General features: G+C 40.6%; 1 protein-coding gene across 1 annotated transcript; it reads right to left on the bottom strand.

Moving 5' to 3' along the window:
- Window positions 1–1,377: 1,377 nt before the first annotated feature.
- il20ra (interleukin 20 receptor, alpha) lies at window positions 1,378–22,540 on the bottom strand. The gene is made up of 9 exons (XM_062045081.1): window positions 22,477–22,540; window positions 22,244–22,337; window positions 18,325–18,448; window positions 18,058–18,257; window positions 13,261–13,436; window positions 13,036–13,177; window positions 12,829–12,965; window positions 4,609–5,393; window positions 1,378–3,134 (listed from the first exon to the last, which is right to left on the bottom strand). Exons 2-9 carry the CDS (start codon window positions 22,305–22,307, stop codon window positions 3,011–3,013), a joined length of 1,752 nt encoding a protein of 583 aa, XP_061901065.1. The 5' UTR covers window positions 22,308–22,337; window positions 22,477–22,540; the 3' UTR covers window positions 1,378–3,010.
- Window positions 22,541–23,043: the final 503 nt, after the last annotated feature.

Raw genomic sequence — 23,043 nt, 5'->3', positions numbered from 1 at the left:
TGTATGTGTAAGTAATATGCAACTATAATTATTTGATACTTGTTTATATTGACAAATGTGCTGTTTTAGACTGCAATATTGTTCAATAAAAGACAATTGTGTACGTGTGTCTGGCATAATTTTTTTCTCTGCTTTCGTGTGCATTATGTGCATATTCAAAGGATAAAGTGATCTACAAACCTAATCGAGCTAAAAACGCTGCTGTCATGACTTCTAGCTAAAGTACGGTTCCCCTAAAGAGTCATAAATCCTCATACAGAGGACAGAGGGGCCACAGGGGTACAAGTAAAGCTGTTGGCATTAGGGGTGCTGGAAAAAATTGATTCCCATCACAATTTTTATTTATTACGATTCTGAATTTAGAAAAAGTGTTTTTTAGGCCATGTTTATGCTGTGCATATACATCAGACCTGGGCATTGTACGGCCCGCGGGCCGCATCCGGCCCTTTGCGCAACCCTGTCCGGCCCGCGTGAGGCCAATCATAAATTACAAAATAAATTTCAAAAAGTATCTATGTCGAGTGTGCAATACAACGGTGCTGCTTTTGTTTTGAAAAGCGTTATTTGTATTACTTCCGCGTGTGCGATTGTGAGTGAATTGAACGGCGCAATTACAAATTACAAAATAAAGTTTAAAAAACATCTATGTCGTGCGCGCAATACAACTGTGCTGCTTTTATTTTGAAATGTGTTATTTATGCCGTATGTCCGGGGGGAACCTGTGAGTGAAGGTGCATAGAGACAAGTGATGAGACGCTAAAAAAAGAAAAGTTGATGAGGAATGGCGTGTTTCCAACAAGACATGGACTGCCAAGTATTTCTTTACATAAATTAATGGTAAAGCCGTGTGCTTAATGTGTGGTACACAGGTTGCTGTGTTTAAATATCATTTTAATCGCCACTACACGAAGAAACACGAGGGAAAATACCGGAATGTGTCTGATGAAGCGCGCGCAAGGGAGGCTGATGCGTTGATGGTAAAACTGCAAACCCAACAAGGACTTTGTGCCATATTTCACACCCCCAGAGATGCAGCCGTCAGGACAAGTTTCGTCATTTCTCACAAAAGCGCCAGAAAAAGTAAGGCGTTTTCTGACGGAGAGTTTATTAAGGAGTGCTTATTGGACTTTGTTGCGCTGATAATGCCCGGAGACATGGACTGTTTTTCGCTAACTTTGGATGAGAGCTCTGATGCAGTCAATTAAAGAGACAACCCCAGGTAATGACTTGTTCACAGAAGTAAATGCGTGTTGGGACAAGCTGGCAGGTGTGACAATCCAATCCACTTTATTTATATAGCACATTTAAACAACAAAATGTTTCCAAAGTGCTTCACAACAATATTACAAACAATATTCAAATATTATCCTTAGCTCCACCAATGACTGAATAAAAAGAAAAAACAATTACATATAAAACCAATATAAAAAACAATATAAAATAAATATGATTAAAAACTATTTTTAACAACAGATGGTTGTCCAAATCTGATGGGGAAAAATGTTGGATAATGCAGGATAAAGTGACCATCAAAAGCAATCTGCTTTTGTATAAAGTTAAGTTAGGTTAAATTAAATTATTATTATTAATTATTATTATTATTATCATCATTATTATTTATCTTACGGTATATCAAAAATAATATTGAGCAAAATTTAATTGAAATATTGTCGTGTGGCCCTCCAGCAGTGCTCGGGTTGCTTATGCGGCCCCTGGTGAAAATTAATTGCCCACCCCTGATATACATCAATAGACAAAATAAATTATTTTAACATGCAACCTGTTTTGAAAATGTTTTATTATCATCTATATACCAAATCATAAATTGCCAGACTTGTGTTGAATGGGGAATGGATTCTGAATCGTAGCCTCATCCAAAAAAATGTAATCCAATTAAATCGTGAGTTGTTGCAAGATTCACATCCTTAATCGACATAATCAACCGTTACAAGAGTTTTGCGATACAGAAGTTTTGCAAAAATCCATATCCCGATACGGTATTGATGTGACTGCAGAAAAAAGAAAATGTCTTTATTCACAATAGAATTTAGGGCCTGATCTACTAAAGGCTTGCCTGTGTTAATATACTTGCCTCTCCTAAGTGAGACGAATATGGAACCCAACGCATTTAGCATGACATATTCATAAATATGCAAACTATATCAGAATGCCCACAATGTCGGGAAGAGATGCAAATATTATGATTTAGCACACACAATGTAATTGATAATGTGAGTATGAATGTTGTCTGTCTATCTGTGTTGGCCCTGTGATGAGGTGGCGACTTGTCCACGGTGTACCCCGCCTACCGCCCGAATGCAGCTGAGATAGGCTCCAGCACCCCTTGCGACCCCGAAAAGGACAAGCGGTAGAAAATGGATGGAATGTGATTGATCAAGAATGAAATTGTTCTGCAGCCGTGTTTTACGTATTTGTTTAGTATGTCTAGAAAGGGCGTGCAAACTGGCATTTGTGCAGCTCCATCTTACATACGTGTGGCAACATATATGGAGTTAGTTAGCATAGTTGCGATAGTTGTGACCCCAAGATGCGGAAACAGGCGACAATTTGCAAGTAAGAACATTCTTTAATTCCCAAAAGCCACAGGGAAGCACACATGAAACATGAAGCAAAAATATAATGTCCTTTGCAAAGCATAATTGAAGCAAACATGAAACAAAGGGAGAGTTACAAATCCACATGAATGTTTCAGCCCTGACTGACCGGTGAGGCTGGCATATAAACCTCTCTGATTAGTGACCAGAAGCAGGTGAGCATCGTGATCACTAAACAGAGGCAGGTGTGCTCAATCAGCGCTCAGAGCAAGAAGTGGCAGGTTAACAAAAGGAGGGACGGAGCGCTTTAATAGAAATAAACCCTAAACAGCGGAAAAACAATGTACAAAGTCTGACCTGGCCATATCAGGTCATGACAGTACCCACACTACACCCTCCACCCCTTCCAGAAACGGATTCCAGACGTCCCAGAGTCCCCAAACAAGAACAATATCTCAACTCATGGGAGGGCGCATGGAGGATTTGGTGGCGGGTGTCCAGGCCATGTGTCCCCGAAGCCAGCGGGGAAGCGACAGGTGGCTACGGCGAGTGGCTACTGCGAGTGGAACGCCGCTGCAGCTGGCGAGAAAGAGGACGAGAGGCGTAGGATCACTGTCCCAGCAGCAGCGAAAAGCCGTGCCCAGATCCTGCGTGATGCTGCTGTTGGCGAAGCGATCATCTATGATCTGGCCACATCAAAGACAGACGGTCTGCACAACTTTTTAATTGCACACACAGTCTTAGGAGATAACACACAACACGCTAGGGCTGGGCGATATGGCCTTTTTTTAATATCGCAATATTTTAAGGCCATATCGCAATACACGATATATATCTCGATATTTTGTCTTAGCCTTAAATAAACACTTGATGCATATAATCACAGCAGTATGATGATTAAAACATTCTTCTTCATACTGCATTAATATATGCTACTTTTAAACTTTCATGCAGAGAAGGAAATCACAACTAAAAAAATCACTATTTTTTTCATACGGTGTTGATCTGGAAATGTTTGCCTCTCCATTTTGATGGTGTGGTCGTGTGGCACCGAACGGAGATGTTGACATGCAGAGTAAGCACTCTTCATTCTCTAGCAGGTGACTTTTCCAATGATGCTACATATTAGCAGTAATGCTACTTTTTATAGCAACGCTTTTGCCCCACACTTGACAAATTGCGGTTGTCTGTTCGACATATTCCCACTTGAGGCCAAACCACCGCCAGACGATGGACCCCCTGCTGTTTTTTGGGGGAATTCATTCCTCCTTCATTTGTTACCAGATTCGCACCTTCTCTCTCACGTATTACCACTCGCACCACTCCGCTAGCATCACAGCTAACTTTAGCCATGCTGCTACCTCTCTGCTCCACGAGGGCGTATACGTATGTGACGTATGACGTGACAGTATGTGACGTATGTGAGAAGGTGCGCTTGTCTGTCTGTGAGAAGGTGTGCTTGTCTGTCTGTGAGAAGGAGACACAGGAAAGAGCGAGGAGAGCCTGTAGTGTAATGCCCGCAGCTAAAAGCAACTGCGTGAGAACGTATACTCCAATATCACGATATAGTCATTTTCTATATCGCACAGAGACAAACCCACGATATATCGAGTATATCGATATATCGCCCAGTCCTACAACACGCCCACTAATGGTACACACTATTTTAGAGTTTGCGCATGCTTTTAGTGCGTGGTATTTGGATCTTAGTAGATCAGGCCCTAAGTGTTTTGGCGTATACATGTTTGGACACTTTTTGTAGTAAAACAAGTTTTTAGTTAGTTTTTATTACAGTGGTGACCATTCTATAGTGCTAGATTTATTTTATTTATTATCATTATTTTTAATTTTTCCAAAATAGTTATAATGTAATAATTAAATATGAAAATGTATATTAAACAACATAGAATATTTGTATTTTTCTAAAAACATTATTCTAACTAAATTGATTAAAATAATTTAATAATTAATTTATATTAAATGTATAATTTTGTATTTTATTTGATTAATATTATGATTATTTTAAGTGAGGCAGGTACAGATGTTGTCTTACTCCTCCATGGAGATAACCAAATTCCATTTGCTGACAATATCCTCCAGACACAAGCCTGGATCGTCCGCCTGCTGTGGCCCCGCCTCTTCCTCGGACACCTGTCGAAGGAGCACGTTGTCCAACCGCAGCTCCTCCTCTTCCTCGGACACCTGTCGAAGGAGCACGTTGTCCAACCGCAGCTCCTCCTCTTCCTCGGACACCTGTCGAAGGAGCACGTTGTCCAACCGCAGCTCCTCCTCTTCCTCCTGTTTGTTATCTGTCCCTGGCAACAACAGTTTTCTCAACTGAGGGTCCCAGTTGATGTGGAGAGACACGTCCTCTTCATCTTCGTCCACTGCCATCACCGAGAGGACAGCATAGTCTTCGGTTGAGACGTTTGAGGGTGCACAGTAGGAGCAAGGAAGGAAGGGTTCTCTTGGAACATCTTCGACAAGGGTCCTGTTTGTTTCCACGTCTTGCTCCATCAAACCCTCGGAGGGTGTCTCGACGTTTGGAGGGCTATTGGTCACATAAGACCTTGAAAAGTCTCCCTCCTCCACAATGTTCACATCGGGCACAGGAGAAAACGATGGCGTTTGGGTCTGCACACTTTTTTCTAACACAGTTTGTGTGCACTCCTGCGGGATGTAGCACTCGGAGACGGTATGGCGAGCAGGAACATCCACGGACCTGACAACACCTTTTGATGTGTCGGACAAAAGATCGCTTGTGACAATGGGGATGAGGATAGGGTAGAACCTGTCGGGCAGGAGGGTCTGGGGTCGAATTGAAAGCCAAGGTTGATCCTTAAGGGGACAAAAGAATGAAGTATGAGAAAGTGACAACACTTCCCTCTCATTCAATGGATTAGATAGTCGTCAGTGTGCAGCTTCATCCATCCATCCATCTTCAACCGCTTATCCGGAATCGGGTCGCGGGGACAGCAGCTCCAGCAAAGACCCCCAGACTTCCCTCTCCAGAGCAACATTTGCGACTTCCTCCTGGGGAATCCCGAAGCGTTCCCAGGCCAGAGAGGAGATGTAATCCCCCCATCTGGTCCTTGGCCTGCCGCGGGGCCTCCTCCCAGTGGGACGTGCAACGAGGACCTCCCTAGGGAGACGCTCGTGAGGCATCCGCACGAGATGCCCGAACCACCTAAGCTGGCTCCTTTCCAAGCGAAGGAGCAGCAGCTCTACTCCGAGTCTCTCTCGGGTGACTGCACTTCTCACCCTATCTCTAAGGGAGATGCCAGCCACCCTTCTGAGGAAACTCATTTCAGCCGCTTCTATCCGCGATCTTATTCTTTCGGTCATTACCCACACTTCATGACCATAGGTGAGAGTAGGAATGTAGATAGCTCGGTAGACCGAGAGCTTTGCCTTCTGGCTCAGCTCCCGTTTCGTCACAACAGTGCGGCAGAGAGAGGGTGCGCTGCCAAGTGGATGGCAGTGAAAGTGGAGGCTCCAGACGGACCAGTGTGCAGCTTGAAAAATAAATTCCAACATGTACTGTGACATTGTGAAGCAGAGCCTGATCCCTCCCTGGGGATACTACTTAGTTTTGACAAGGGCAGTAGAAACGAATGCACTTTAGAGTAGTCGTGTTCAGCTTGTATCACAGAATGTGGCCAGGATAAGCGGTATTGAAAATGGATGAATAAATGAATACTTAAGAGTAAATATTTTGCTACTTCAAGCATGCTAATCTTTGAATGTTAAAATTAACATGTTAGCTTTTTAGCTCATTAGCAGGTATACATAGTATAATATTTTGTTACCTAACTGTTAACATGCTAACTTTAACATGTTAATATGTATCTTTTTTCCTCATAATGCAGGTATACACCCAAGGGTCGTTATATTTTGTTCTTTGACGCCACCCTCAACTGGTTCCGGTCGTACCTAACAGACAGGAGTTTTTGTGTAAAAGTAGACAGTTTTATGTCTTCCACAGCTCCTCTACCACATGGGGTCCCCCAGGGCTCAATCCTTGGCCCAATTTTATTTGCACTTTACCTTCTCCCCCTTGGTTCTGTTTTTAGGAAGTACGGTATTGCATTTCATTTTTATGCCGATGATTGCCAGATCTACTTTCCCATGGCACAAAATACCACGGTCCAACATCTTATTGACTGCCTGCACGACATCAAAACTTGGCTTTCAGTTAACTTCCTGAGCCTAAATGAAAACAAAACAGAAGTTAATGTTGTTCGGTCCAAGTCGCTCTCCCTCCACCAACGTTGACCTCTGCACTCTGTCCTAGTATCTTAGTGACTGTGTCACAAACCTGGGGGTAAAGTTTGACTCAGATTTTAAGTTTGAAAAACAAATCAGCAGCGTCATACAAAAAAGCTTTTATCAACTACGCCAAATAGCGAAAGTGAAACCGTTTCTGTCAGTACATGATCTTGAGAAATTAATCCACGCCTTTATCTCAACTCGTCTTGACTACTGCAATGCCCTGAACGTAGGCATCAGCCAGGCCTCCCTCGCCCGCCTGCAGCTCGTGCAGAACTCTGCTGCTCGTCTGCTAACACAGACCCGCAGGCGTGAGCACATTACCCCTATACTAGCGTCTCTTCACTGGCTCCCTGTGCGTTACCGAATACATTTTAAACTCCTACTATTTGTTTTTAAAAGTCTAAACAACACCTCGCTCCAACATATCTCTCCGACCTCCTTCAGCCTTAGTGCCCCCCCCCCCCCCCCCCGATCCTTAAGATCAGCCGATCAGCTGCTATTGACGGTCCCTGACACAAGGCTGAAGCTTAGAGGTGACAGAGCTTTCGCCGCTGCTGCTCCCAAGCTCTGGAACGGCTTACCTTTAAGTGTTAGACAGGCCTCCTCTCTTCCTGTTTTTATATCGCTCTTAAAAACCTACATTTATTCCATGGCTTTTAACACTGAGTGAGCTCCATCCTGCTATGGTGTCCCACAATGCACCTGCTGTGAACCTGTTTTTATGTTTTATTTTATTATTATTTTTGTCGTGCTCTGTTTGTGTTGTGGTGTGCTTGCTTGTTTATTTTGTGTTATCTTTCAACCTGCCCACTGTACAGCACTTTGGCTACCCCTGTGGTAAATGTTAAATGGGCTTTATAAATAAAGTTGATTTGATTTGATATCTGGCTAGCGTGCTAAATTTTAGCATTTTAGTTCAGCTTCGCCTTTTAAGCATTCACAACCAATTTCTATCAAAATTACTTTTTCTAGTTTTCTATAATATTGTCCCTTGACAACATCTACTGGTATAAAACTGCCCATTTTCCGTTTCCCATGGTCACAGTACATGTTATAATGTATCTTTAAACTCAATGAAACGCATCTACCCGGTGTCGGTGGCACTTGTGCAGCCCCAGCTCATGTCTGACTGCAGGAAAGACACAATTATCTTTTTACTCACTTGTGTAAACAACAATGGCTGTGTGTTTCAGTGGATAGCAAACGTATACTCAATGATGGGCAAGCTACTCAGAAAATGTAGTAAACTAAGCTACAAGTTACTCTTGATAAAATGTAGCTACAGGGGAAGATATCCCCAGAGAATTGCAGCGAGCTACACTACAAGCTACACGGCAAAAGTAGCTTGCTACATTAAAGCTACATTATATAAATATTTAACTTAATGTACAACTTTCCACAAAACAAGAGAAAACATTTATTTGTTTATTAAAATAAACACTAGCTACAAACATGCCCTTTGTCTTTCATTTAAATTGCTTACTATGTACAAAATGAGGGAAAAAACAGAAAACAAATTAAATAAAAGACAATGACAAAATAATAATAATGATGAATAAACATCATAATTTATACTTTTCAGCACAGGATAAGTTACTGTTTTAACAGCAGCCACAATGGCAACATGACAATAACCTGGCCAAAGGAACAAACTGCTTGTCTCACAAAAGAGACATTAAAGGGGAACTGCACTTTTTTTTCGAATTTTGCCTATCGTTCACAATCATTATGAAAGACATGACGGGTGGGTTTTTATTTTCCTGCATTCTAACTTGTAAATAAACGTAAATAAAAGTCAGTTTACACCAGAGCCATTGGGAGGTCCTTTATTCCTCCCAAAAACCCCAATAAATAACCATACAAAAAATGCCAAAAATACAACATTTTCCTTATTGTGACTTGAATATTAACCAAGTATTCAAAATATTGTTATTATAAGCGCTAACGCAGACAAACTTTTTATAGCAGAGCCGTGATCACAAGCTTGTGTGCCAATGTTTATATAATCGAGTAGTCAGCTGTTTTCTCGCTTCCCTGCTCCTAGGAAGTTTATTGTAGATCATAAATCTTGCATCTCACCTGTCTAGAAGAAGGCTGAGGCAAATTCCAACAAGTTGGTACATTTTGACAGCCAATTTAGACCAGCTAATGCCGAGAGTGACACAAAAAGACGCTTGGCTCAACATCCACAGGAATATAACAAAATTCTATTAGTCAGCATCTTAAAGACAGCAGACCTTGTAGAGTAAGTGATGTTTTCTTATTTTGTTATGTTTGTTGGCTCTCATGAAGTCTGCAGTGAGCAGTAATTAGTTATGGTGTTGGGAAAAAAAGCAAACGTTGTGATGCGTTCTTGAAATTAATGCGCTGCGCATGCTTAAAATTAGAGATGTCCGATAATGGCTTTTTTGCCAATATCCGATATTCCGATATTGTCCAACTCTTAATTACCGATACCGAAATCAACCGATAACGATATATATAGTCCTGGAATTAACACATTAGTATGCTTAATTTTGTTGTGATGCCCCGCTGGATGCATTAAACAATGTAACAAGGTTTTCCAAAATAAATCAACTCAAGTTATGGAAAAAATGCCAACATGGCATATTTGTTATTGAAGTCACAAAGTGCATTATATTTTTTAACATGCCTCAAAACAGCAGCTTGGAATTTGGGACATGCTCTCCCTGAGAGAGCATGAGGAGGTTGAGGTGGGTGGGGTTGAGGTGGGGGGGGGTGGGGTTTTAGGTAGCGGGGGGTGTATATTGTAGCGTCCCGGAAGAGTTAGTGCTGCAAGGGGTTCTGGGTATTTGTTCTGTTGTGTTTATGTTGTGTAACGGTGCGGATGTTCTCCCGAAATGTGTTTGTCATTCTTGTTTGGTGTAGGTTCACAGTGTGGCGCATATTTGTAACAGTGTTAAAGTTGTTTATACGGCCACCCTCAGTGTGACCTGTATGGCTGTTGATCAAGTATGCCTTGCATTCACGTGTGTGTGAAAAGCCGTAGATATTATGTGACTGGGCAGGCACGCAAAGGCAGTGCCTTGGTTTATTGGCGCTCTGTACTTCTCCCTATGTCTGCGTGCACAGCAGCGTTTTAAAAAGTCATGAATTTTACTTTTTGAAACCGATACCGATCATTTCGATATTACATTTTAAAGCATTTATTGGCCGATAGTATCTGCAGTCAGATAAAATGATCAAAATATGAAAATATTACATCTTATTATACATGTGCCTGTTACTACATTACATATATACTTAGAATACATTAATGTATTATAGAATACATTTAAAAATACATCCGTCATCATCACGTCTTTCATAATGATTGTGAACGGTAGGCAAAACATTTTTTAAAGTGCACTTCCCCTGTAACAAACTCCATCTTTACATGAACGGAAATCAATAAAACTGAACATATTTAAAGTAAACATATTTTTCTGACTGTGGAACAGAGTCAAACAAAAATTCCTCCTCAACTTCTACATTTGAAGTTCTTATATTGATAATAATGTTAATGTAACCAAGAGTGTACATATGGAACTAAATGGCCCAATAAGGGTCCATCCCCTTATTACCCACATATGCGGTCCTCTCCAAGGTTTCTCATAGTCATTCACATCGACATCCCACTGGGGTGAGTTTTTTCTGTACCGAGGATGTCGTTGTGGCTTGTGCAGCCCTTTGAGACACTTGTGATTTAGGGCTATATAAATAAACATTGATTGATGATTGATTACTATTAACTGTCATTTACAACTCCTTCTGGCCCCACACCCCACTGTATGTATTTATTTTAGTGTGCCTTTTCTTTGGCCTAACCCAGGGGTCGGCAACCCGCGGTTCCGGAGCCGCATGCGGCTCTTTGATCACTCTGATGCGGCTCAGCTGCATACTTGCCAACCCTCACGATTTTTCCGGGAGACCCGAATTTCAGAGCCCCTCCCGAAAATTTCCCGGGGCAACCATTCTCCGATTTTCACCCGGATAACAACATTGAGGGCGTGCCGTGATGGCACTGCCTTAAGCGTCCTCTACGACCTGTCATCGCATTCAGTTTTACACCATACTAACTGCGTGCCGGCCCAGTCATATGTTGTATGCGGCTTCTGCTGACACACATGAGTAACTGCAAGGCATACTTGATCAATAGCCTTACAGGTCACACTGAGGGTTGCCGTATAAACAACTTTAACAATGTTACAAATATGCGCCACATTGTGAACCCAAACCAAACAAGAATGACAAACACATTTCGGGAGAACATCCGCACCATAACACAACATAAACACAACAGAACAAATACCCAGAATCCCTTGCAGCCCAAACTCTTCCTGGCTACAATACACCCCCCCCCCCCACCACGCTACCACCAACATCGCACACGCCTCACAGATGACAGTTTACAATCCTGTGTGAAGATAAAGGTGACGTCATACAGCCCTAATGTGGAGACACTGTGCGCTGAGCTTCAGGAGCAGAAATCACATTGACCAAGTATGATAAATATATTAATTTCCTATAATTTTGCATATATTAATATTTTTTAACTGTTCAGTGAAATAGACATTTTAATATTCAGGTTGGCAGCTGACTGCACGGCGCCAGTAAAAGGATGACGGCACAGAGATAGAGGACGGCATTTTTGGTTCTCTGCCAGTGGATAATTTAAGTTTGGCGTTTAGTTTTTTCATTACTACAAGGAGGACTTAAATAGACATTAAGTATTTTACTTAACCTTCAACCCGACGTCTTTTTCGGAGTTAAAAACGTTTTGTTGCATGCAGAAATTCATTTTTTCATTTTCTCTGCAGACGTTCATTGATTTCATAAATGTAACCCATAATAGTTTGTTTATACATAGCACAAAGCAAAAAAAAACTTTATATGCAGTGTTATTTAATTTTAAATTTCAAAAGAGTTTTGTGGCTACCATTGTTTTCTTTAATTTGTGAAACGGGTCAAAATGGCTCTTTGAGTGGTAAAGGTTGCCGACCCGTGGCCTAACCCTATGCTAACGAATGCTATTCATTTTCTCTACCTACAGTAAATGAAAAACAGCATATATCTATCTTAACATAAAAACAATGACTTGCGTGTTGTTTGGGAGCAGTTGAGAATATTTATGTGCCATAACACTTTGAACTCAACTCCCCTTAATGTGTGTTCTTAAATGTGTGTTCTACGTCTTCCATGTCGAGAGCAGTTATGATTTAGGCTTACAAGGTAAACAACTAAAATGAATATTTTGGGCATTGTTTTATCCACACGCATACATTTGTCCAAATGTGGCCAAGTAGACTCATTGTGGGTTTTCTGGACGCCGTCTGCATCGCTAAAAGAAAAATCTAAGGAATAGAATGTTTTTTTTCTTTTATATCGCCCGCTTGAATATTCCCAATTCTCTTCTCCGACTCCATCGTCATCATTTGGGATGTCCGTGTCTGTTGTGATTTCTCTTCATGGTTCGATGACCCACCCTAACTTGCCTCTACTAGGCCTGTCTGTAATGTTTTGCCCTAATCTTAACCAATCGTGACTCATCATAGAAAACATACCAATCATCATGGATTTTCTTATACGTAAACCAACCAATCATCATGAATTTTTCCCGTATTTTTTTGTCCCCTGCCTATGGAGTTGCAGTAGTCCATTTCTCCCTTTCTTTTCTCTTTCTCTTCTCGCTCTCTCTTCTTTTGCAGCTTGTAGCTTTGTATCTATGCTACCCGCTACATGGATCTAAAAAAAGCTAAACAACGGAAATTGCTACTTGTTTAAAAAGTAGCGAAGCTACTGTCAAGCTACTGGGAAATGTAGTTAAGCTACGTAGCTTCGCTACATGTAACGAGCCACCGCCCAACACTGCGGATACTACTATACAAGCTGCACACTGACTACTCAGAAGTTATACTGTAATTAAAATGTGTATGAGAGCTGTAGATAGTGTAACAAAGTAAAATGTGTATGAGAGCTGTAGATAGTGTAAGAAAGTTACCAGAATGAAGGGTGTCTTCTGTTCTTTGCCTGTCAGGTAGTGGTAGAGAAAGTAACCCACCACGAGAGGAATACAGATGCACACCGACAGAACCACAATACCCACAACCACCCTCTGCAGCTGGTTTGATCTGGGATCTAGGGGAATAACCGAGCGATATAAGCATCAGTTGACAGGGTGACAGGCAGATTAATAATTGATTTGCACCTTTGCTGCTGGTTAGGCAGTAACGCTCAGATGGCTGGCACTGAAAGCGCAGGGCGCTTCTGGCTTCGGCGGAGAAGCAGTATTCGGCGTCGTAATCCATCATCCGGTATGTGTACGGGGTGGATATGACTGGGAAGTGATGCTGCCAGCATACAGCCCCACTTTCTTTAAGAACACATCTTTTCATGCGCAGACAATTTATTTTACACTCATTTAAGCACTCACCACCTGGTCATGACGGCTGTTGTGCACCGAGAGGTTATAAGTCATCCTGGGGTACAGTGTTGCCATGTAAATGGGCGGAGCATGGTCATCTGTCTGGTATCTGATTGGACCTTTCAGATGGATGATGGCCTTGTTGTCCTCAACCTCCACTGACAGCAGAGGCGGTCCAAATGTCGCTAAGAAAAAAAGATGTTTACTGTCTGAGAACAATATTTGTACATATAAATATTATATCACAAACTAGAAAATTATGTAAAAATTGCTTGTGAATGCTGAAAAACTGAAGCCGAAGTGATATGCTAACAATTATCACAGTAACTAAATGTATAACTCTTGGGTGTATACTTACACAATAAGCAAATGAAGCAAGCATGCTAACATGAGTGTTCTAAAAGTTAGCATGCATGAAAAAAATGTTTGATTCTGACGTATGGGCCGCAGTGGTGTAATACTCTTTTCTTTAAAAGTGTATTTTAACTAAGTTTAAACCATCAGAAGAAGTCTGGAGCAAAAGTCATAGAAACGTTTCTTAAGCACAAAAAATATGACCAAGTGATTACTGAGTTGTGATTGTTTGCTTGTCACATAAATTAACAGCAACCTTAAACAACGTTAAAAACTATTTCAAGTTTGAATTTGGAGATTATAAGGCTGTATTTGTATTTGCACTTTAATTTCATTGACAGTTTTTAAGATCCCTATTTATTATGTATTTGATATTATTATTTATTTATTTATTATTATTCATTATGAACTTAGTTAAAATATATCTATTTCAGCACTGCATCCGGGATGGCTGTAAGCTTTTTGTGGCCCTCAACAAGTTTTTATTTGTGGCCTCATTTAATATAATTATAAATTTGTCAAGTTACCCTTCACTTCATAATAAGGTAGATATTAGCTGATTCATGTAGGATTATCATCAGGAGTCCAGTGGATAATAATCATATAAATCATTATGATAATAGGAATTATTATATCATTATAAGTGCATCTGTTGGGAGTTACTAGTGAATTCAAACTTTAATCAAGGGTCCTTTAACACACCACAACTATGAGATGAAAAAGTGAAACCTAATCATAACTTTCTCCGATGCTGCCACAAATAGATTAATTATATCCATCCATGCATCTTTTTTCTACCGCTTGTCCCTTTCATTTTTACATTTATTCTATTGTGCTGCTTCCCAAATGTTGGTGGTGTGTGTGAATTCATAAATGTGAGCTTTGATTACATTATTTGTCTTTAATGAAGAGTGAAGTGTTCCATATAGTTATACAGCTATTAATAGTGTTCCACAGTTTAGGTATTGTTCCACATTCATAATTTGAGTCGAACAATTTTATTATTAAACTTTGACAGCAAAATTGTTTTATCTTAACGTCTTATTTTATAACTGTGGGCCTACACAATTGTATAAAGCGGTTCTCAGACTTTTTTAGTACCGCCTCAGAAAAAGCGTGGCTGTCCTAGTACCACAATAATGACCAACATTAAAATACAGTAGCGTATTAGGCCTAGGTATTCATTAAAAACGAGGCAGAGGTTTCATTTAACAGGTATATTTCATATTTTTGGCCACTGTAACATTACACACAGTTTGAACAGTAACACTGTGTTAGAATATAGGAAAATAAAACACTGTACTTTAAAGGCCTACTGAAAGCCACTACTACCGACCACGCAGTCTGATAGTTTATATATCAATGATGAAATCTTAACATTGCAACACATGCCAATACGGCCGGGTTAACTTATAAAGTGCAATTTTAAATTTCCCGCTAAACTTCCGGTTCGAAACGCCTCTGAGGGTTGACGTATGCGCGTGACGTCAATCATTGAAACGGAAGTATTCGGACACCATTGAAGTCAATACGAAATAGCTCTGTTTTCATCTCATTATTCCACAGTATTCTGGACATCTGTGTTGGTGAATCTGTTGCAATTTGTTCATTGCATTATGGAGAAAGAAGCTGAGCAAGCAAAGAAGAAAGTTGTCGGTGCGAAGTGTCTATTTTGCGAGGGAAGTCAGCAACAACACGTACACAGCCGGCGCTTCTTTGTTTACATTCCCGAAAGATGCAGTCAAGATGGAAGAACTCGGACAACAGAGACTCTTACCAGGAGGACTTTGATTTGGATACACAGTTGCGATAACGTGAGTACACAGCTGCGCTTCCAAACATTTGATCGCTTGCTATAACTAGCTCGAGCTAGTAGCTAGGAGCTAGGAGCTAGCATTAGGATTAATTTGTGGCATATTAAATATAAGCCTGGTTGTGTTGTGACTAATAGAGTATATATATGTCTTGTGTTTATTTATTGTTGTAGTCATTCCCAGCTGAATATCAGGTCCCACCCGCGCACTTCCAAACATTTGATTGCTTGCCCGTACGTGCGTGTCATGTACGTAACTTTGATTAAATATATAAGCTTTATGAACCTTGGGTTAGGTGAACGGTTGTTTGGGCTGAGTGAGTGTGTGTGTTGTGCAGGTGTTTGAATTGTATTGGCGGGTTATATATACAGGATCCCGTCCATATTACCCGCTCGAGCTATAACTAGCTCGAGCTAGTAGCTAGGAGCTAGCATAACAAACACCTAGGTGTTTTTATGCGGGATTAATTTGTGGCATATTAAATATAAGCCTGGTTGTGTTGTGGCTAATAGAGTATATATATGTCTTGTGTTTATTTACTGTTGTAGTCATTCCCAGCTGAATATCAGGTCCCACCCGCGCGCTTCCAAACATTTGATTGCTTGCCAGTACGTGCGTGTCATGTACGTAACTTTGATTAAATATATAAGCTTTATGAACCTTGGGTTAGGTGAACGGTTGTTTGGGCTGAGTGAGTGTGTGTGTTGTGCAGGTGTTTGAATTGTATTGGCGGGTTATATATACAGGATCCCGTCCATATTACCCGCTCGAGCTATAACTAGCTCGAGCTAGTAGCTAGGAGCTAGCATAACAAACACCTAGGTGTTTTTATGCGGGATTAATTTGTGGCATATTAAATATAAGCCTGGTTGTGTTGTGGCTAATAGAGTATATATATGTCTTGTGTTTATTTACTGTTGTAGTCATTTCCAGCTGAATATCAGGTCACCCCCGGCTCTCACAGCATCTTCCACTCCCCAGTAGTCCTTCACTTGCACTTTCCTCATTTAAAAATATTTCATCCTCGCTCAAATTAATGGGGAAATCGTCGCTTTCTCGGTCCGAATCTCTCTCACTTCACGCGGCCATCATTGTAAACAATAGGGAACTTTGCGTATATGTTCAATTGACTACGTCACACTACTTCCGGTAGGGGCAAGCCTTTTTTTATCAGATACCAAAAGTTGCGATCTTTATCGTCGTTGTTCTATACTAAATCCTTTCAGCAAAAATATGGCAATATCGCGAAATGATCAAGTATGACACATAGAATAGATCTGCTATCCCCGTTTAAATAAAAAAATTTCATTTCAGTAGGCCTTTAATCAAGTGATTCTTAACCTGGGTTCGATCGAACCCTATGGGTTCGGTGAGTCGGCCTCAGGGGTTCGGCGGAGCCTCCGCTGTGGAGGTCAAGACACACCCGACTCATCGTGAAAATAAAAACGTCTCCCTATCGGCGTATTATGGATACGGCAACAGCAGAAGTCACACTGATTTGCAGGTGTGTAATTTGTTGTGAGTTTATGCACTGTGTTGGTTTTGTTCTTTGAACAAGGTGATGTTCATGCACGGTTCATTTTGTGTTCATTTTGTGCACCAGTAGAAAAAACATAACTTTGTCTTATATTTGAAAAAAACAAAACATTTTATTTTTCACTAAAGAAGGGTTCGGTGAAGGCGCATATGAAACTGGTGGGGTTCGGTACCTCCAACAAGGTTAAGAACCACTGCACTAGATGAAGCCCGTGTACCGTACCACAGTTTGAGAATCACTGGCACAGAGTGTTTATGCCATGGGCTGGCCATGTCAAAAAGGTTAAGAACCCATGATCTAGACCACAAGGAAGTTGTCTATATCAGGTGCCCTTTAATATCTTCATTTATGTGAGATTATTTTCTATGTATTTATTTTTGAGTAACTGAATTAAATATTACAGCATATTATGATCATTTAATGTGAATAATATTTTTTTAATTAATGTAGTTTTTTTATTATTATTTATTTACTCATTTAATTCATTTATTTACATCTTTCTTTCATGCATCCATCCATCCATTTTCCTACCGCTTATTCCCTTCGGGATCGCGGGGGGCGCTGGAGCCTATCTCAGCTACAATCGGGTGGAAGGCGGGGTACACCCTGGACAAGTCAACACCTCATCGCAGGGCCAACAAAGATAGACAGACAACATTCACACTCACATTCACACACTAGGGCCAATTTAGTGTTGCCAATCAACCTATCCCCAGGTGCATGTCTTTGGAAGTGGGAGGAAGCCGGAGTACCCGGAGGGAACCCACGCAGTCACGGGGAGGACATGCAAACTCCTCACAGAAAGATCCCGAGCGCAGGAGCGAACCCAGGACCTTTGTATTGTGAGGCAGACGCACTAACCCCTCTTTCACCGTGCTGCAGTAACTGCATGCAGTAAGCCATTAAACTATTGTTCCACATTCTCTTTTCCTTTCCCTCCCTTAACGGTAACATTTCAACACAGAGTGAACACACAAACGATCAATAATAAGCTCTGCTTTTTCCTACTCCTATTGGAACAGTGAATGATTAAGATGTGATGTTTGTCAATCAAACTAAACCCGTTATTGTGCAAGTCTGCATGTCCTGCGTTTATCTTACTGTCAGACTTCGGATTGAATCTCCTTTGAGTCACAGCCCACTTGGAGAAGACCCTGGAGCCCACAACCGAGCGTACTCTTCCATAGTAGTTGTTCTTCTCATCCCACGTTTCGCGCGTCAAGTCGCAGTGTGTCTCCGTTTTTCCCTTGCACTTTTCCACGGGCCTCCAGTTGACCCTACTCCCTTTGCTGTCTCCGTACCTACAAGGAAAGGAAACATGAAGCTAAAAAGTATTGTCATGTCTTGTCACTTGGCGTCTTTGCTTACAAGGCATACTGCACGATGAAGCGAGTGCCATCCAGCGTCGTGTTTCCAGGGAGCCACTGGAGAACGTTTCTCAGGTTCACCGAAGAGAAGCTGACGTTAACAGGGCTGGGGGATTGGGTGGTGCCTGTCGTAGTGCAAAGGTAGTCAAAAAAAACAATAGGTCTATTGGCACTCTTGTACTTGTGTTGTCTAGGATAACAAAAGTAGGGCAACAAGGACTAATGGCATCCATTGTAAGTAAAAACCTGGGCACACAATCATCCATGGCCGAATTTGTTCTAATGTAGGGGTTCTCAACATTTTCCACATCCCCAAACTGATGGAGAGATGGATCAGGGACCCCCTACCTGTAAAAAAGTGTCCGCTAATAGCTAGCTGGCAGCTAGCACGCTAATCGCTAGCTGGCAACAAGCCCGTTAATTCTTAGCTGTCAACTAGAGCGCCAATCACCAGCTACCTTAAAGGTGTTGTTTGCAACTTCCTCACAATAACATTTTTCAAAACAAAAATATAACAAGAACACCACCCGCTAGCTTATTACCATTAATGGTTTAACAGAACACATTTGTTTGACAATTGTCTATATTTGACCAATTACAAAGTTTATGTAATAAACATTTTTACCGACCTAAATTAAATGATTGATGTTTACAGTGGTAACTCAGTCTGGCTCGTCAACACGTACGCACATGGAGCGCGTGCACACATACAAAAGCAGTCCAAGAGAAGCAAAGAACAATTTAACAGTCATGTTGTTGTTATGATAGAATATACATTTAATGACAGCTAACGCTAGCTATCCAAATTGCTATCATTAGCTAACAACACTTAAAGCTAATGCGCATGCATATGTAACGTACATACATAGTTATGCCGTTACGTACGAGAAGCCGTATGAGGGCGGGATTTACTGTATAAAATACATTGGAATGTGTAAATGTAAATGTTTTTTTAAACCTGCAAGGTACAGTGGGTCTTTTAAGATGTTTAAATTTGTGGAATAATTGTGGTAGGAAAATAAAGATATATACCTCTTAAAAGGCTAATCAACCAAAAATTTCACAAACTCCTGCAGCACCTGTGTGGACCCCCTGTTGAAGACCCCTGATTTAATTAGTTAATACAAAGGGACAGATACAACTACTGTAGGGATGTAACAATTATTGATATTGATGATAACCCGAAGTTAAAATTCCAGATGTTTATTATTACTGTTTCAAATTTTAGTTATCGTAAAACCGTGATTGATTAGCCCACTTTCATAAACCCATGGTGATACCGCTTATTTCCTAGAGAAGTAGTAAGCACGCTGACCCCTAATTTTCACACGATGCGGAATGCCAGCGAAACGTGACCTCCACGGAACGGCACCGCCATCTGCCGTCCGGCAATCCCCACCGCTGTTCTGGTGCGTCTCCGCCGTGCAGCGATACAGCAACAGACTTTTACGAGATCTTGCGAATCTGCGCATGAAGTAAACACCGCAGAACATCTCAAGCTTTGCCGTCCATCAATACCCAGAAGCGGGTCTTTGTGACGGCATTGACTTGACTCATGGAAACGTTGACAGTTTTGCCTTGCAGAATGACAATTATTTTTGTAGTAAGCAACAACACAACAGTAACATCATCCCTGGCGAACGTTGTACACACACACACACAGACACACACACACACACACATTCTTATAATTGTTGCCTTCTTGAGACCTCTTTAGGACTACCCTTTCTAGATATATAAAGATATGTATTTACAACATTAATAATGTATACATGCTATGCAAATATAAAAAAAGGTAAGCGTTTAGTTAATTTTTTGGAGTGGGAATTTTACTCAGTAACAGTCGCAATTTTACAAGAAAAGCTTAACATTTTGGCAATTTTATGAAAAGAAAAGAGTTGTGATATTACTCAACAAAAGTCACAATTTTATAAGAAAACTTTAAAATTTTGGCAATATTGTAATGATAATCGGAATTTTACTGGGCAAAATTGTGAAAAAAGTCTGAATTTTACACGACAAATGTCGCCATTTTGCATTAAAAAGGAATAATTTTACATAAAAAAGTAATACTTTTACGAGAAAATATTGCAGTCTTACAGAAACAGAAAGAATATGAGAAATCATTCCCAATTTGATAAGAAAAAAGTCGACACATTGTGAGAAAAAGACTGCTTTTAGTAAAAAAAAAAAATTTTTGTATTTTTGTTGGTAATTGTTTTTTTATCTTCATTATTTACTTCAAGTTATTACAGTCATACATGCCTCTATATCAGGGGTCGGCAACCCGCGGCTCCGGAGGATGTTAATGAAACTGCCTAACAATAAACCCACATAAGAAACCAAGAACTCGCCCTCGATCATTGTATAGTTATAACGTGATTGGGCAGGCACGCTGTTTATATTGTGGGAAAGCGGACGTGAAAACAGGCTGTCCTCAATCAGGTCCGCATGGAGCTGGAGGGGGCGTGGCCTCCAGCTCCGCCTGAATTTCGGGAGATTTTCGGGAGAAAATTTGTCCCGGGAGGTTTTCGGGAGAGGCGCTGAATTTCGGGAGTCTCCTGGAAAATCCGGGAGGGTTGGCAAGTATGCCCGGAAGAGTTTGGGATGCATGGGATTCTGGGTATTTGTTCTGTTGCGTTTTTGTTGTGTCACGGTGCGGATGTTCTCCCAAAATTTGTTTGTCATTCTTGTTTGGTGTGGGTTCACATTGTGGCGCAATTGTCCAAGCAGTGCTTGGACCAGAGGTGTCAAACTTATTTTAGCTCAGGGGCCACATGGAGGAAAATCTATTCCCAGGTGTGCCGGACAGGTAAAATCATGGCATGATAATTAAAAAGTAAAGACAGCTTCAGATTGTTTTCTTTGACCAAAAATAGAACAAGCACATTCTGAAAATGTACAAATCACAAATAATCCTTTTGACAAAGCACTTCAAATTCTGAGGGAAAAAAATGTGTGCAGTTTGAAAAACACAATCAACTTAGACTTCGTCTCAGTGTATCTACAAAATAAATAACAAACTTCTGTCCAGGTATTAACACGGTGCTAACTCAACAAACTACACACATGAAGATAGAAACTGTTGAAGATGGTTGAGTTACACTCACTTTTCTCATTTTTGACAGAGACATTTAGGGGCAATCAGGGTGTCAATGCGTTCGAAGCAGAAGACCTAAAACTGCAGGTTTTGCATTTCATTTGTTCGAGGGGAGGAGCAAAGCTATATGCGCTTTGCTGCGTACCTCTTGCTTGGCCCCGGTATAAAGCGTTTGCTTGCCCAACAGAATTGTTATTGCGACACCCAGTGGACACATTTAAATCAGCAGTTTCTTTCATTAAACAATTTCAGCTCAATTTTATACTTAACAAACTCATCTCGCCGGCCGCATATAACCTGTTCGCTGGCCTGATCCGGCCCATGGGCCGTACGTTTGACACTCCTGGCTTGGACACATTGTAGGATATATCCACCGCAGTGTTGTCAACAAAAGTACCATAGTTAAGTTAAGCAAAGCTTTTGTAACAACTGTGATTAATCATGATTAATTTAAATTATTGTGTGCATATACATATATTTTTTAATATTTTAATAGGCATTATAGTGAAGATTGTCAATAGAATTTCCCTGTGCCATACAAGGAAAATAGCTGCACCCAGAATATATAATGTATTCACAAACCCACACAGACACATTAGTCGGCCTTTCAATGGCACACCTTGATCATCCACACACTAATTATGAACCTATTGTTGTCCCTTAACAAACACACCTCAATGAGCATTTTTGTAGTGGGATGTTGCGTTCAAGTACAGTGGTAAATAGTTTGCATATACTGTAATTCATACACAATTGAGTAATACGTGAAAAAATAGGCTTATTGCAAAGAAACAAACGCGTACGTAGTTAGGACACATACCTGTAGGAGAGTACAAAGCCCCGATAAGAAACAAGACAATCTTCATGAGTGGAGGAGCGCTCATGTTTCCACAAGGAAGCCCGGGATGCCTCACCTGCTCGCAGAGCGGCCGCAATGAGAGAAAAAGAAAAGATAAAAAAAGTTTACAATAAGAAAGAACATCGGCAGGGTCTTTAAATACATAATAGTTGATTGTGTGTGGCTAAAAACAGAGAGCAAATGTGTCTGTGTACCTGTAAAGGTGTTCCAAGTTCCTGTACAAGTGTTGTTGCGGAAAGAATGTGACCTCACTAGTTTACTTTGCAGCGCCGCAGATTGATCCAAATATCAACACTTTCGATACCAATGGTATCGTCCGTATCGGATAGAGTGATATTTTTCAGTTATCTTCTGTTTATTTCCCCACTTCTTCTCAAGCGGGGAGAGGGGGGGGCTGACACTGATCCCTTGCAACACGCTTTATCAGAATCATGCAGTATCATGCTTTAAACCACGCTTCCAAATTATGTGTATTACAAAATGTGCTCATTGTAGCCATTAATTCTGACTTCCTTATTTTCATTAGAAAAATATTACCGAATTGTTTTATTTGTTTTTGTTTTGTAAGTAAAGTCTTTTATATATGGTGTTCCTGCAATGTTGCTGATCAATTTGAATGTATTATTATTTATTGAGTTTGTTTAATGTCATTTTTCAGTATCAGATGGTTCAAGTTGCTCGTAAAATGTTTAAAATAAAGATTATATTTTTTTTAAATTTAATTTCAGGTAAATTAATGTACTTTAAATATTTTCTGTTAC

Source organism: Entelurus aequoreus, linkage group LG04 (assembly GCF_033978785.1).
Source record: "Entelurus aequoreus isolate RoL-2023_Sb linkage group LG04, RoL_Eaeq_v1.1, whole genome shotgun sequence".
NCBI classification, from domain to species: Eukaryota; Metazoa; Chordata; class Actinopteri; order Syngnathiformes; family Syngnathidae; genus Entelurus; species Entelurus aequoreus.
This window is presented reverse-complemented; position numbering and strand designations above follow the sequence as displayed.

Bases quoted from the DNA above. Each gene is read 5' to 3' on its own strand.
- il20ra (XM_062045081.1), bottom strand. From the start codon at position 22,307: ATGAGCGCTCCTCCACTCATGAAGATTGTCTTGTTTCTTATCGGGGCT. The intron at 12,966-13,035 runs GTGCAAATCAAT...TTATTCCCCTAG, and splicing joins CTGCCTAACCAGCAGCAAAG to ATCCCAGATCAAACCAGCTG. The intron at 3,135-4,608 runs GTAAGACAACAT...CTTTCTCGCCAG, and splicing joins TTGGTTATCTCCATGGAGGA to CTGCAGCGGCGTTCCACTCG.